This window comes from Apostichopus japonicus, chromosome 3, assembly GCF_037975245.1.
Source record: "Apostichopus japonicus isolate 1M-3 chromosome 3, ASM3797524v1, whole genome shotgun sequence".
Lineage (NCBI taxonomy): Eukaryota > Metazoa > Echinodermata > Holothuroidea > Aspidochirotida > Stichopodidae > Apostichopus > Apostichopus japonicus.
In genome coordinates this window covers 2717009-2732435 of record NC_092563.1, presented here as the reverse complement: position 1 = coordinate 2732435, position 15427 = coordinate 2717009, and the positions used below count along the sequence as shown (strand labels likewise).

At 36.8% G+C, this 15427-nt stretch overlaps 1 protein-coding gene across 5 annotated transcripts in view; it reads left to right on the top strand.

Moving 5' to 3' along the window:
* LOC139960011 (uncharacterized) overlaps positions 1 to 15427 on the top strand; it is an 88799-nt gene that overhangs the window by 71762 nt on the left and 1610 nt on the right. For all 5 annotated transcript variants that reach the window (XM_071958030.1, XM_071958047.1, XM_071958020.1 and 2 more), the window contains 12 exons: positions 981 to 1223; positions 1714 to 1824; positions 2420 to 2533; positions 3597 to 3707; positions 5611 to 5964; positions 6492 to 6605; positions 7740 to 8084; positions 8454 to 8795; positions 12309 to 12575; positions 12847 to 12945; positions 13605 to 13658; positions 14053 to 14154. In XM_071958030.1, the coding sequence (XP_071814131.1) occupies positions 981 to 1223; positions 1714 to 1824; positions 2420 to 2533; positions 3597 to 3707; positions 5611 to 5964; positions 6492 to 6605; positions 7740 to 8084; positions 8454 to 8795; positions 12309 to 12575; positions 12847 to 12945; positions 13605 to 13658; positions 14053 to 14154 (2256 nt within the window). The remainder of the gene's footprint in view (positions 1 to 980; positions 1224 to 1713; positions 1825 to 2419; positions 2534 to 3596; positions 3708 to 5610; positions 5965 to 6491; positions 6606 to 7739; positions 8085 to 8453; positions 8796 to 12308; positions 12576 to 12846; positions 12946 to 13604; positions 13659 to 14052; positions 14155 to 15427) is intronic.

Below are 15427 nucleotides of genomic sequence, written 5' to 3'. Positions count from 1 at the left end.
TAATAGATCAGCTTATCACATTATCATAGCTAATCACACTATCTTTGGGAAAGAGGTAAACCTTGGCAACCTTGATAATCCTTCCCTAATATTTCACTAATCTGCAGGAAGGATGAAGTTAAAAACCAAGACAAGTAACTACTTTCCTTGTAATATAAAGAAACTACCAATGCTATATGTACCCAATTTACATCTTTAATTTGTTCCATGTCCTTGAGTTATTGTAATATGCTTTCTGTGAAGTGGTGGCTTAGTTGTATCCTACATTGGATTGAGTAATTTTTGTGGCTGGAATCAAGGTATTATGATGTAGATGTTTCTTTGAGAATTTTATGGCAAAAGTGTTGCTTATAATCTAGTAATATAGTCTTATAATATAGTATATAATCTTAATATAGTAACTATATGGAACATAAAGATAAATCTGCCCAGGTTTGTGTGCATTTTCTGTAATTCCAAAGACCAAATCTTTGGGAAAACCTTTAAAAATGTCTTTATATACCATTTTTTGCTTTGTTAACATTGTTATATCATGTCATCATTCATGGCAAATCTGCATCACATCTAGAGGTCTTTAAAGGTATTCTTAACACTGTGGGGAAAATGTCGGTGACAAGTTGTCTCTGAAATTTCTGTGACTTCTAAACATGAGAAGTATTCTTAACACTGTGGAGAATATGTCTGTGACAAATTGTCTCTGAAATTTCTGTGACTTCTAAACATCAGAGGTGTTCTTAACACTGTGGAGAATATGTCTGTGACAAATTGTCTCTGAAATTTCTGTGACTTCTAAACATCAGAGGTATTCTTAACACTGGAGAATATATCTGTGACAAAGTGTCTCTGAAATTTCTGTGACATCTAAACATCAGAGGTATTCTTAACACTGGAGAATATGTCTGTGAAAAATTGTATCTGAAATTTCTGTGTCTTCTACATAATATATGGAGAATATGTGTGTGTTTACTTCCAACTTGTAGATACTGGTCGACCTGTGGTTATCAACTGCCCTTCAGAGGACATTATTGTAGAAACTGATGGTGGCTCATCAACAGTAACATGGGAGGAACCAATTGGGTTTGGAGCAGGAGGCTCTGCACAACTGATCTATCGATCTCATGCCCCAGGGGATGTATTTTTTGCTGGGGAAACACCGGTTACATACCTCTTTGCAGATCCCAACTTCCAGTTTGCAGAATGCATGTTCTTTGTCATCGTAAGGTGTAAGTGTCCGTTAACAGTGGCTTTCCTTGTTTAAATCTTTGTTAAAGGTATTTGGTTACCATAGGAGGTTTAGTCGAGGTAATGGTTAAAAATGCCTTGATAGTATCTTACCCTGGAAAGAATGTGTTTCTGCTTACTTTGAGAAAAAGGAGGAAAAGAAGTTAATAAAGCGACACAAGAATGTTTGCAAAGTTACACTAATGTGGGATTGTTATAAAACACAAGTGTTTCTGGCATAGGTAACATCGATGAGTGCTGACAACTGGTTTAATCTTGTTTAGACATATATACTTTATATTTTGTGTTCCTAAATACAAAGAGTTATTAGGATTCAATGTACAGTTTGCTCTGTTATTTAAAAAAAAGAAATTTTCATGGGTAACATTTTTTTTAATTCCCTCTTTTATATTGCTATTATTAACAGTGGAGATGCAAGTTTTGATTGCTCTTTTTAATTTTTTTCTTTTTTTAAATTTCTGCTCTTTATAGCAAGCAACAGATGCTTGGGACTACCATGCATGAATGGAGGTAGTTGTTTACAGACTGGAAATCAACTCTGTGATTGTTCTGGCACAGGCTTTGGGGGTCCTAGATGTGACAGTGAGTTATACATTGCCTGATCTGGTTTAGTTAGGACTGGTTTCATTTGAGCCTTGCATAGACTTTGGGGTCCTAGATGTCACAGTGAGCTATACATTGCCTGATCTGGTTAAGTTAGGACTGGTTTCATTTGACCCTTGTATAGACTTTGGGGTACTAGATGTCACAGTGAGTGATGTATACCTAATCTGGTTTCATTTGGCTCTTGCATAGACTTTGGTATCCTAGATGTCACAGTGAGCTATACATTGCCTGATCTGGTTAAGTTAGGACTGGTTTCATTTGACCCTTGTATAGACTTTGGGGTACTAGATGTCACAGTGAGTGATGTATTGTCTAATCTGGTTTCATTTGGCTCTTGCATAGACTTTGGGGTCCTAGTTGTCACAGTGAGTTATGCATAGCCTGCTTCCAATTGAACTCTCCTCTTCTCTCTGTTGTTGTTTCAAGTACTATGCAAAATGAAAAGGTTTGCTTTGAATGTGGTTACCTTCATGTTTGTTTGAATAAAAAGTGAATGATAATTGCCTTATCTTAAGTAGATGACACTGACTTTAAGAAGCATAAATACATCTTGCAATGTGTTGTTTTGCAGGTCCTTTGTGTTCACCTAACCCCTGTATGAATGGTGGTTTCTGTCAGGTTGTTGCAGACTCTTTTACTTGTTTTTGTCTTTCACCTTATTCTGGGACCTTCTGTGAGATGAGAGGTAAATATTTGAACTGTGACTATCACATAACAATCTACTATTAATTATTAGAGTGAACTGTGGATATGAGCTTAGTGTTTTACCCATTATTTACTATAGGTTAAATAAGCACGGTGTCAAAGAGGAGAGCTACAGCAGCAGCTGCTGCCAAGTCCTGTTTCTGCTAGGATGAATCAAACAATAGGGATTATCTCTGTTGACCTGAAGTGTCTAAATTGTGTTCTATGCAGCCTGGCTGCAGAATGCTGCAGCCCACTCTGCACCCTTCTTTTGACATGGTACCTTAATAGCCATGCGTCAAGTTATTCTTGACTGGTTTGAATATTCTGAAGAATAATCTGTCGTTTGTACAGTCATGGCGTAAATATAAACGTCAGAGGTTTGCAAGCAACAGTATAACACTGCACCTAATATACTCATGGAGACTATGCTATGTGTATCTTCAGAAACAGCCAAGGCATGAAGTTGCAGTTTTGAAGAATGCAGCAAATCAGGTTTTTGTTATAAATGCACATTTGTTTGTTAAGTAGCATTAGTTTGGGATCATGCTTCATTAAATTTGTGTTTATCGTCTCATGATAGAACCTATTTACTATTAAAAATGAAATGAATTTGCCTGCTACTTGCATTCCATGCAATCAAGTGCTTTGTAAACAAGTGTTGTTTTGCCTTTCATGTGAACATTGTTCATTTGGCCTGGTGTTTTGATATGACTGTTTTAGTATCTCTTTATAGATCCAATCAAGGAATGTTGAATGATTTGAGGTTGGGGTGTATGTCATGATTGGTCTCTAGTATGGCCAACTTTGTTTAGACAGGACTCACTTTATCAGGTAGTGGACACTGTCCACAGTGAAAATACTATCTTCTTTACTGGGATTAAACCACTGGATGTAGCATCAGTTTCTGATGGTCAGTGGGCTAGAGTATCGGCATATTGACCATGAGGTCTGAAAAAAGTATATGACTCACAGCTGTTTGATTGGATTCTAAGACAAATGGTTTAAAGGACTGTTTTCTTCTGATTAGAAACACATAGTATTTACTCTTTTCATTTTTCCAGATGACGGATGTTCCCCTAACCCTTGTCAAAATGGAGGCACTTGCACTCCACTTGTTAATAATGATTTCAGATGTACCTGTCAAGCAGGTTTTGGAGGAGACAGTTGTGAACGTGAGTAAAGAGCAAATTTATCAAATTTTGAGCTGTTTTTGTAACTTGTTTCGGATCGTTAACATGGGATACAAGTAGAGTAACCAGTTTGAATCAAAGACAGTAAGAAAATGGGGAAAATGCAAATTTGCAAACTTTGCAACTCTTTATGCAGTTGTGGTTGCAAATGTCTCCCTTTCTCCACTTAAGTGTGCATTTCCTCTCTCCCTCCTTGCTGTAGAGATCATGATATCATCCTACACTGGTAATAGCTTCCTTAATGGACAAAGGGAGTGTTTAATTTGCCTGTAAACAAAAGACATTTCTATCAGGACTGATTCCAAATATTCAAGGAATTGCAATTAATTAATATCAAATTAATGAAGACATGTACTTTATTGTCCTTCTTCAAGATCGGATTAAAACCTTGATTGCTTGCTAATTAAGAGAAGTTCAACTGTTTTCCACCACACATGCAGATTTCTTAATGAATATACATTAACCGATGATCCATTTATGTGTGAATATATAAACCACAGTCTGAGTGATGATGACTCAAAAGTTCCTGCCTGCATTGAAATATAATTTCTGGATATCAAACGTGAAACAGTACTTCCAGTGTTACTTGACTTCGCTTGAAGTCATGATGAATGAAATTTTGTTCTACTTTAGTTCTCTCTTTTTACTTCCCTACCCCTTCTCTATTTTCTTCTTATTAAGTCATATAATAGTGTCATCATCTTGTTTTGGTATATTGTTTTAAATTTGTTTTAGCAATTTTCTAAGACCTAAATGAGGATAATAAACAGACCAATACTGACTGGAAACTATATGACTTGTGGTATTAAATAGCCCTGTGGGAGGTACATGTCTGGTATATGATAAATCAATGTCAAGTGAAACTAAATTCAGAAGTATGCAAAATTCCCATCATTGAAACTATGTGAAGGGTTCATAACTCATTTCATATCACATAGAAGCTATTTCTGAGACGGTTCAATTATGACTTAATCAACGCCTTTTAGTAATCAATTTTTTTTCTCCCTTGACCCCATGATAGCTATGTGGTTGTACATTAACTGACCATAAAATAAATATACAGGACAGTATGGTCCTTCCATCCTCTAAATCATGTATATACCCATCGAGACCTGTGTTGTGGTTGCAAGTATGCGGCAAAGCAGGTTGTCCTAATGCACAATAGTTTGTGAAGTAGAATATGAATTTTGTTTGACTGTACAATATCATATCTGAGATGACTTGCTATTTGAAGATTCATATCTTTGTGACAGAAGCTAAATGCAATTTAAAGTCAGATTAATTTGCTTGCAGGGCAGAAAATGCTTGATGGATGTGTCTCTTTGCAATCCCATAGACTTGAATGTATATAAGTGTTTTGTATACTTTTGTCTTTACCTTTTAAGTTAACATTGCTCATTTTATGCTGGTGTTTTAATAATTCTGTTACAGTAGCTCTTTAGATTACCAGGAAAGGGGTCACTTCCCTTAATCAGTATTAGCTTGTTGCTCAAAGTAGCCCAGGACTTGTATGTACACCCACAGTGTATGTATAAGTTGTCTTTATAAATACAGCCAGAGGACATTAAATTAATAGATCACTGAGTATCTTTACATTCTAACTGATTGTTATACTATTTGCATTCAAGAGTATTTGATAAACTTCTATTTCATGTTTTCCAGGATCACAAAGATTTCTCTTCATAACTATCATTATAACATCAGATCAAATGTTCTGCCAGTGCAATTTTCAAAATCTTTGCACTTATCATGAATTTAGACCTCAAAAGCAGTATAAAGTGTTCATCCAGAATGAGGAAATCATGCATAATAAATGAGGGAATCATGCATAATAAATAATGCATACTAATAAGCCCTTACATATTTTTTTCCTTTTTATTCTCAGTGGGTGTAGACCCTATAGTAGAGGTTCTCCTTTCTGAATTGCCTAATGGTATCTTTCAACTAGATGGCTTTCCAGAGCCATATGCAGACAACCTAGACATGAGATATATAGTCAGAAGCAACAACCCCAACGTTGTACTTCAAATGACAATATTGGTCTTAGATTTGAGGACTGGAGACATTTTGCAAATTGGGAGTGGGTCAGTAATTGGAAACAACGTCTTGGGCACTTTCAATGGAAACACAGTACCCCCAGCACAAGCTTTAACGAGCACTTCCAATTCTGCATGGTGTAGATTCACTTCAAACTCTGATGGGTTGTCCGGAACTGGTTTCATCTTCAGAATTGTGGAAGGTAAGTTTTGTAAGCACACTAAACCTTGCCCATTGAGAATACATACAATGCATTATTTATTCAGTTGAAGCCAAGACATGTGTTGTTGTAGTTGAAAGAATGCAGCAAATCAGGTTTTTCTCAGGTTTCTCATATTGTGTGTGAAGAAGCAAATGAATTCAATCTGAGCCTATCATATTAAAGTTGGGATGACTTGCTGAGGAATTTTTATTTTTGGTGACTGAAAATAAACAGCTACTATAAAATGACATGAAGTTGCTTGCTGAATGTGAAAAGGTTGAAGAGTCTTTATCTTTGCATGCCATACTCTTTGATGTATTTAGGTATTTTGTATATAATTGTTTTGCCTATAAATAAACATTCTTCGTCTGCCCTGGTGTTTTGATATGACTGTTTTAGTATCTCCTATAGATCCAATCAAGGAATGTTGAATGCTTTGAGGTTGGGGTGTATGTCATGATTGGTCTCTAGTATGGCCAACTTTGTTTAGACAGGACTCACTTTATCACATCCATTTCTCTGCACAGTACCAGGCAACGCATGTTTGCCAAACCCATGTCAGAATGGAGGTACATGCTCAGTAGTAAATGGTAGCCCCTTCTGCATCTGCCCTCCAGGCCTTCCACAACCTACATGTAGTGGTAAGTCAGAGTAAAGCAGTTATTCATTTTTTTTTGAGTAAGCTTATGTTGTATCATAAATTTCTGATTGGTTTCCCATGAAACAGTAGAAATAATTAATCATATTTCTATTTCTCTATCCAAAAGCAAAACAGTCTAGGCCTACATGTAACTTAAGTGTTAATATCGATTATATTCTGACATTGGCTAGTCAGTTGTGGTGTACAAGTGTCTTTTTTAATGCAGTACCCCAAGAATTGAAGGTCTGAAGTGAAGAGCAACACTGGGGTTGAGTTTATGGCCTGTAATATGCAAAGACCTTTGTACTGCTTAATAACCAAGAGATGTTTAGTTTATGGCCTGTCATACTCAAAGACCTATGTACTGCTAAATACACAAGAGATGGCTAGTTTATGGCCTGTAATACTCAAAGACCTATGAACTGCTAAATAACCAAGAGATGGTTAGTTTATGGCCTGTCATACTAAAAGACCTATGTACTGCTAAATAACCAAGAGATGGCTAGTTTATGGCCTGTAATACTCAAAGACCTATGTACTGCTAATTAACCAAGAGATTTTTAGTTTATGGCCTGTCATACTCAAAGACCAATGTACTGCTAAATAACCAAGAGATGGTTAGTTTATGACCTGTAGTACTCAAAGACCAATGTACTGCTAAATAACCAAGAGATGGTTAGTTTATGGCCTGTCATACTCAAAGACCTATGTACTGCTAAATAACCAATCTGAGATGTTTAGTGTATGGCCTATAACTTTCAATGATGCATGCCAAATATTTAAACTATGAGAACACTTTATGATTTTTATGATATGTTAGAGTCAATGACGTGAATTATTTCTTTCCCAACTAGCAGGGAATTTGACATTTATATAATCTCTCTTTTCATTGGTGTTTGTAGTCCAAACCCATGTGCCAATTGGGGGTCAATGTATTGTAGCTGGTCCCAATAACTTTGTCGGCGACTGCCAGCAAGGTTTTGGAGGAAGCATGTGCATGGATAGTAAACATCAGCACATGTAAACTATTTTATTATAATCTGAATTGTTTATCAACGTATGAAACAATTTATCTTTGGCGTGCCACTTCAAAAATTTTCATTAAATTATTATTATGATTGTTTTTTCTGCTTAGTTGTCCTGAGTGATCTTCCAGGAGGCATCCTTGGTCTTCAGTCCTTCCCTGGTCTATATCAAGATGGTCTGTCTCTTTTCTGGATCCTGCAAGATGACAACCCAGATGCCTTCTATGAGCTAGTTCTGGTAGATTTGGATCTCGGAGCAGGAGATGTCCTTGAATTTGGCAGTGGTTCTGACATTGGTGTCAATGTTCTTGAAACTTTCAATGGCCTCACCATCAATAACGTCCCACTGGGAAATCGTGTGTTCTCAACTAGCTCCAACGCTGCCTGGATAACGTTCAATAGCAACTTTGATGGATTGAGAGGAACAGGTTTCCAACTCCAGATTATTCGGAGAGGTAATTGATAAATGATAGTACACCTTTCTTATACAGAGAGGTGATTGATAAATAATACTAAACCTTCCTTATATGGATAGGTAATTAATAAATAATAGTACACCTTTCTTAATTAGCGCAACACAACGTCTTGTTGCACTGACAAAAAGATGACAGAGAAAACAGAAAGTTATCATTGAGAATAGATGGACCTTCAGTAATGTATTAGAATTAGACACAGATTCAGCTTCTTTAAACTTGGGCTGGCAGGCAGGCTATTCCACAGAATGACAGACAAAGGCTTTATTGGTTACTCATTCAACTTCACATCCCTTTTCTACCTTCAAATTAATGTTTGCACAATTTTATTCTTTCATATGACGCTTTCAGTCTTATTAGTCGTGGATGGGGGACAATTTGCTCTGGACTCGTACCCTGATCCATACCCGGACAACTCCAACATCGGATGGATCTTCCTGGATATGAACACTGATGTGCGATATGATATTGTGGTTGTGGATCTGGATCTAGGAGATGGGGATCTTCTCAGCTTTGGCAGTGGAACTGTAATCGGAGAAAACGTCCTTTTCTCGTTTAATGCCATGTCCATAGAAGACTTAGTCTCGGTAGTCAACGTCTTCACCACGGAATCTAATGGAGGGTGGATCACATTCCAGAGTGACGATGATGGAGTCACAGGAAGAGGCTTCTTGCTCACTTTAGTACAAAGAAGTAAGTAGATCATTATATGGTATAATAAAGGAATGGTCTGTAATAAATATCAGCATTTGCAAGTAACAAGTAACACAACTTAACAACTGAATAAGTAACAACTTTACTAGCAACTCACATGTAACATGCAACAAGTAACACAGACCAAGTAATAAAGAAGTTTAACCCCTGATCGACCTCGCGAGAGGTCCTGCGGGGGATAATAGATTTGTTATTAAAGAAAAGACAAAGTTTTTTTTTTGGAGGAGGAGGACCAGTTGTCTTTGTTGAGCCAGGGAATGGCTGATAAGTGAAGTACTGTTATAATAGCATTGAATAACACAGACCCACTGACTACATCCTTTTTATACACAAACCATGCCCAGGTACTGATCACCAATCTTAAACTCATCCAGCTGTCTTCGCACCCCTTTACAAAGAACAAGATAAGCGTATGCATGCAGGAAACGGAATAAGATAAGAACATGCAGTAAAACTTTCCCAGGCTTTTAAATCAAGATAAGCTTCTCAGATGTAAGCTTGCACGGTTTCGTGAAAACTAAAACTGGCATTTTTCTATCTATCGAATCTGGCTCAAAAAATGTCCCCCCCCCCCTCCTGAATTACATTGAAAACATCCAAATCTCTTACGGAGGTGTCGTGATCGTTAAGATGCAAATTTTTTAAGCTTCACCAACAGTGGTCCAAGTCTAGTTCGTTGGCAGTAAAGGGTAAAAAATAAGGAGAATAAATTCAAGAAATGTTACTGTCTTCATGACTCTCTTTTATTACCCACATTAACTTAACTGAAGTAAAAATGTCGAAAAAGAAATGTGTTAGTGAAATGTTTTCTTAAAGTTTTAACATCACGTACACATATCGTTTGTTTACGGTACTTCACAAAGTTCAAGTTCGTGTTCAGAAAAAAATCACGGTCAACCCGATCACCCAATGGTGTTGTCAGCTAGAAAACTACTCTGATAATGACAGTACAAGTAAATATTTACTTACAATCGTCTAAGAATTTCTGTTAACTAAGGAAGGGTTTGCTCGGTCGGTTGCTTGCTTGCTGTTTCAACAGCTAATGATGATAAAATAGAGTTCGTTGGTTAACACAAAAATGTTTTGCCCCAGATGGAGAATTTTCCTAAACATAGATGTTATTGTAATACCCCCTCCCGAGAAACTACAATCATTTGCCCTACCCCCATATTCACGCTATTAAGATGTTATATTTTTGGAGATTAGGGCCGAGCGTAAACCCCATAATGACCAATTAGAGATCGGAAAAAAAGTGCTTTACAAATGATCGGTCCAATCAATTCTGTGGTGGCTGACAAAGTGTTCGAAGGTACCAAATTGCACGAGGCTCTAGCATGTTCGCAGGTGGTGTCTTGGCTGTAAAATAAATTTCTCTTCAAGGAGTGAAGAGAATTTACAATCTACACTTTGAAGTACAAGTTGAAAAATATTGCTGGCAGAAAGGGGGGTTTAGGTCTGCAAAGATTATAAATTGTTTACATTAAAGTTGGAAACATGTGTTCATCAACGTAAACGAACAACCAACTTGTCTGATAACTGATAAGAAGAAATAGTGAAAGGAAACTTGCAAAGAAAATAAAATCTTCTTAGCGTATACAAAGAAGAATTGTCCAACAGCAACATCTGTAATTTCCAGCCATATATGCAACATTTTTACTCCTTTAGTATTCCTTGGCTCAAGCCTGAGGTGTATCTTGTAAATAATGGACTGTGATTGGTCTACTGCGGCTGTACATGTCATATGGTATTGTGGATTGTGCAATGTACCTTTCCAGTTTTAATGATCATCTTTTGAACGCAATCTGTGCTCAATGTGTTTGAAAGATTTTCTCCATATACTGTTAAATTGAAGTAAAATAATAAGAACAACAAAAAGAGGACAAACACATTGGATATAATGATTTATATTGAACTAGATCCTGTCATTTGAGTGTGTACTTCTCACAACTACTAACGTTGGCCACCAAGGTCAGTTCAATACTACAAGGTCACCTAACTGATGCACGCATATTAGGGTTGCATAGCCTAATGTTAGGCCTAGCTATCCACACTCAAGCACTGGTATATGGCGTGTGCCGATCATAGCTGACAATGTCGTCTAGCAGAAAAGCTTTCTCTTGTTGCAATTTAGTTTCATATTGCAAAAAGAACAGAAAAAAGGAGAAACCAAAGTCAAGAAGTGATGGATGGATGGAAGCTTTAACTTGGTTTTTTCCAGTATTTGCAATTCAAATTTCGTTTTGTTTTTTCGATTTTCTTAAAATAAAATATAGTACTGAAATTCTCTCGGCAAAAAGCGGTTGTTTGTACTAAAACCGGTTTCCCGTGCAAAGCTACTCAGATGATACTTACACGTATGGCTCATTAGCTTTTCAATTCACACTTAAAGATTCTCAGGAGTATAACTATAAAGACCATATAAAGCTCTCTAGTCTCTAATTACTGGCATCTAATAATACAATGGGTGTAAACAAATTTGTGTGAGAAAATCTACTTTCTCACCACCCTGAAATCACTATAATATGATTAAGTGTTAATAATATGATTAAGTGACTACCAACTTCTAGGCCAATACAATCAAAGATGTAAATGGACGACTGAAACTTTCACACTAAAGCAAATAAAGAACTCTGTAATACATACATGGGGCGCTGTACGTTGATAATGATGAGTCACAATATTGCAATCCCACCACAACACAGTAAATGGCAGTGCTGTACAGACTACAGAAGGGGGAAAAGTAGCCATTGGCTACGAAATGCAAAAAAAAGTTAGGGCCAGCTTTTACAACTGGCAATATAACCATTATCAGTGTTGCAACTCCAACGTAAATAAAGCAAAAAGTAGACCGAAATAAAATAAAATATTCGTAATTTTGTAATCTGATATTGATATATATAATCTGATATGAAAAATTAAAAAATCCCGGACGTTTACTTCAAGTTTTCAATGATTACCATCTGCGAGGGAAAACTTCCGATTGAAAGTTGTTCCCAACGATTATACACAGTAAGTCAATGGCGCTTCTCCATTGACTGAATTACACGTGAGAGAAATCACACACTAAAGTCCCATTGACTTTGTTGCGCGTATCGCTGGAAATCAAACTTGCTTTAGTCGGTGCGGTAAAGGAGTTCAGTTACTGAAAGGGGTTATTGTAGCGCGTATTATACATGCAGTCAGGGAAAAACATTGCTTTTTTTTCGCCAAAAATATGCATAAGTGTGTTTGCCTAATCACAAAATACTGTAATGCAGTAGAACTACTGATGACTGTCGCCAAACATGTTAATGGATTATTAGGAGTATTTGGGCCTGGATTTCATCATTTTATCGCATTTGTAAAATCTTGGGCGCATTTGCAAAATTCATCTAAATTTCAAAAAGCCTATGACCCCCATTAAAGACTGAAAATGTTCCCTATAAAGTTGTCACCTTTTGAGTAATGAATAATTTTTTTACCTTTAGCTCTATCTCTCTTCTTCTCCCGCAGCTGTGATTAACGGTGATATCACACCACCAGTCATCACTGGTTGCGATCAGAACTTTGAATTCTTTAGCTTTCCACCAACCATTGACTCATTCGCATTCTTCTGGGAGGAGCCGACGGCAACAGACAATGACGGTGAACCTCCTGTTGTTTCTCGATCCTTAGTGCCAGGGACTGCTATAGGTTTCGGTGTTCCACAGTACGTTCACTACAACTTCACGGATACGTCCGGTAATATCGCTTTCTGCTGGTTCAGAATCTTGTTTGATTGTGAGTACATCTCATTTTCTTTCTTAGTATGTATGGTGAATTTAATTGTGAAATGGTGCATTCATGATAATATGTAGGGCTTCATAGTATACTGTAAGATGTGTTTAATTCCTAAACATGTCTGGAATTTCATTTTTATTTATTTTTAAAGCATGGGGAACCATGATTTGCAGATGGCAAAATTTCTCGTTTGTATTTCTTGTGGATAAATCAGGTTCTTGTAGTTGTTTTCTTTGCATGATTGTACCATTTTCTCTCTTTTTCCGTCCAGCTGAACCACCATTCCTCTGCAGACCTGAAAATAATCAATGTGCCCCCGATGAAATTTGTGACAGAGATCCAGACACTAACTTAGCAGCTTGCATTCCTCGTAAGTAAATATCTTGTAATTAGATACAAGTCAATACAGCTAAGTGTACTCATGGTACAAAAACCTACAAAAGGAACATATGATGGACACTAGAGAAAACAAAACTGGTTGTTTCTCAAGATTGTATAGTTTATCTCTGTAACAATCTTGAGAAAGGATTGACGAAACAGAAATGGGAAAGGGGATGTGAGCAGAAGAGGGATGTGGACAGAAGGGTGACATAGTGGTAGAGACATGGAAGGGAGATTAGGAGGATGAGGATCTTTAAGGCTTTGTGCTCCATGAAAAGCATGACAGGGTGATATTTAAAAAGCTTATATAAACAGATACTTTGAATAAAACTGGCATTCCTTACACAACTTTTCCCCAATTGGACGCTAACATTGCCGGCAGTTTTTAAAAACACCCTTCTTTAGGTTTTGACTTTTCAGACTGCAGTTCACTATAATTGAGGAGGCTAGGAAAATCAGACAAAATGTCTCAATCAGCCTGGGGAAATGTTCTACTGTTGAATTTCACAATTTTGGACACTTGATGAAAGTAAAAAAAAATCAACTGTTGCTCCATCAATTATATGTCCCTGCCTTGCCACGCTTTGACTCTTCCTTCTTAATATGTTTACACCATTGACGACCTACATTGGAATTTTTCATTGACAGTTGTTGGGCGTAAGAGGCGAGATGTGTCTTTCAACCAATTTATCCCAAATGGAGGTAAGCCTTGTATTCTCTTCTTTGATGTACATAAGAACTTAAAGGGAAAAAAAGGCCTTAGTGAATAGGTTGAGGTTGTTGAGAAATTCATAGCTACAGTACCCGTGTTTGCAAGGTAGTTTGGTCGTATGATTACTATGTAATTGAGTCAAAGTGAAAATGTTTGCAATAGGAAATTTGACATATTCTTAGTGAAGGAAACTTGCCTCGGATGCTAAATTGTATAAAATATGACACAGAGCCAGTTTCAGTTGTCTGTGTTATGGTTAGCAGGAAATCAGCTGAAGCATAAATCCTGTACCTAATTATTACAATGAAAAATATTTAGTCTAATGTTTCAACAATAGAGGTATATTTTCTGACTTTTAGGAAAAATTTTTTTTTGCTCCTGTAGATATTGATTGCCAGTGTCAGAATGGCGGTTCATGTGCCTCAATGAATACTGGTCAGGAGTTCTGCTTGTGTACTGAAAACTTTGAAGGTGCTACATGTGAAGGTAAGTAACTGTATACTATATAAACACATATAATTTTCTTAATTTAATTGCCAGTTTTTGACAGAAGATAGAAAGGAGCTATCTAATTTATTTGAACAAAGCCTAGCGCTCTTAGTTGATAATTGACAAAGTTACTGTTAGCTGATGACAGGGAATAGGAATTGTCAACCGATAACAGTTGACGGCTGTTTAGTGATGGTTATACATAGTAGCCGGTAGGTGGTGATTGTTCATCTATGCTGTTAGTTGATGCTAATACATAGTAGGTTGTGATTGTTCATTTGCACTGTTAGTTGATGCTAATATCCACCACCTGGTAGGTGGTGATTGTTCATCTATGCTGTTAGTTGATACTAATACATAGTAGTCGGTAGGTTGTGATTGTTCATTTGCACTGTTAGTTGATGGTAATATATAGTACTTGGTTGGTGGTGATTGTTCATCTGTGCTGTTAGTTGATGGTAACATATAGTACTTGGTTGGTGGTGATTGTTCATCTATGCTGTTAGTTGATGCTAATACATAGTAGTCGGTAGGTTGTGATTGTTCATTTGCACTGTTAGTTAATGGTAATATATAGTACTTGGTTGGTGGTGATTGTTCATCTGTGCTGTTAGTTGATGGTTATACATAGTAGCCGGTAGGTGGTGATTGTTCATCTATGCTGTTAGTTGATGCTAATACATAGTAGTTGGTAGGTTGTGATTGTTCATTTGCACTGTTAGTTGATGGTAATATATAGTACTTGGTTGTTGGTGATTGTTCATCTGTGCTGTTAGTTGATGCTAATACATAGTAGTAGGTAGGTGGTGATTGTTCATTGGCACTGTTAGTTAATGGTAATATATAGTACTTGGTTGGTGGTGATTGTTCATCTGTGCTGTTAGTTGATGGTAATACATTGCAGTAGGTAGGTGGTGATTGTTCATTGGCACTGTTAGTTTATGCTAATACATAGTAGTCAGTAGGTGGTGATTGTTCATTTGCACTGTTAGTTGATGGTAATACATAGTAGTAGGTAGGTGGTGATTGTTCATTTGCACTGTTTAATAGTTGATGGTAATATATAGTACTCGGTTGGTGGTGATTGTTCATTTGCACTGTTAGTTGATGGTAATATATAGTACTTGGTTGGGGGTGGTTGTTCATCTGTGCTGTTAGTTGGTGGTAATATATAGTACTCGGTTGGTGGTGATTGTTCATTTGCACTGTTAGTTGATGGTAATATATAGTACTTGGTTGGGGGTGATTATTTGCACTGTTAGTTGATGGT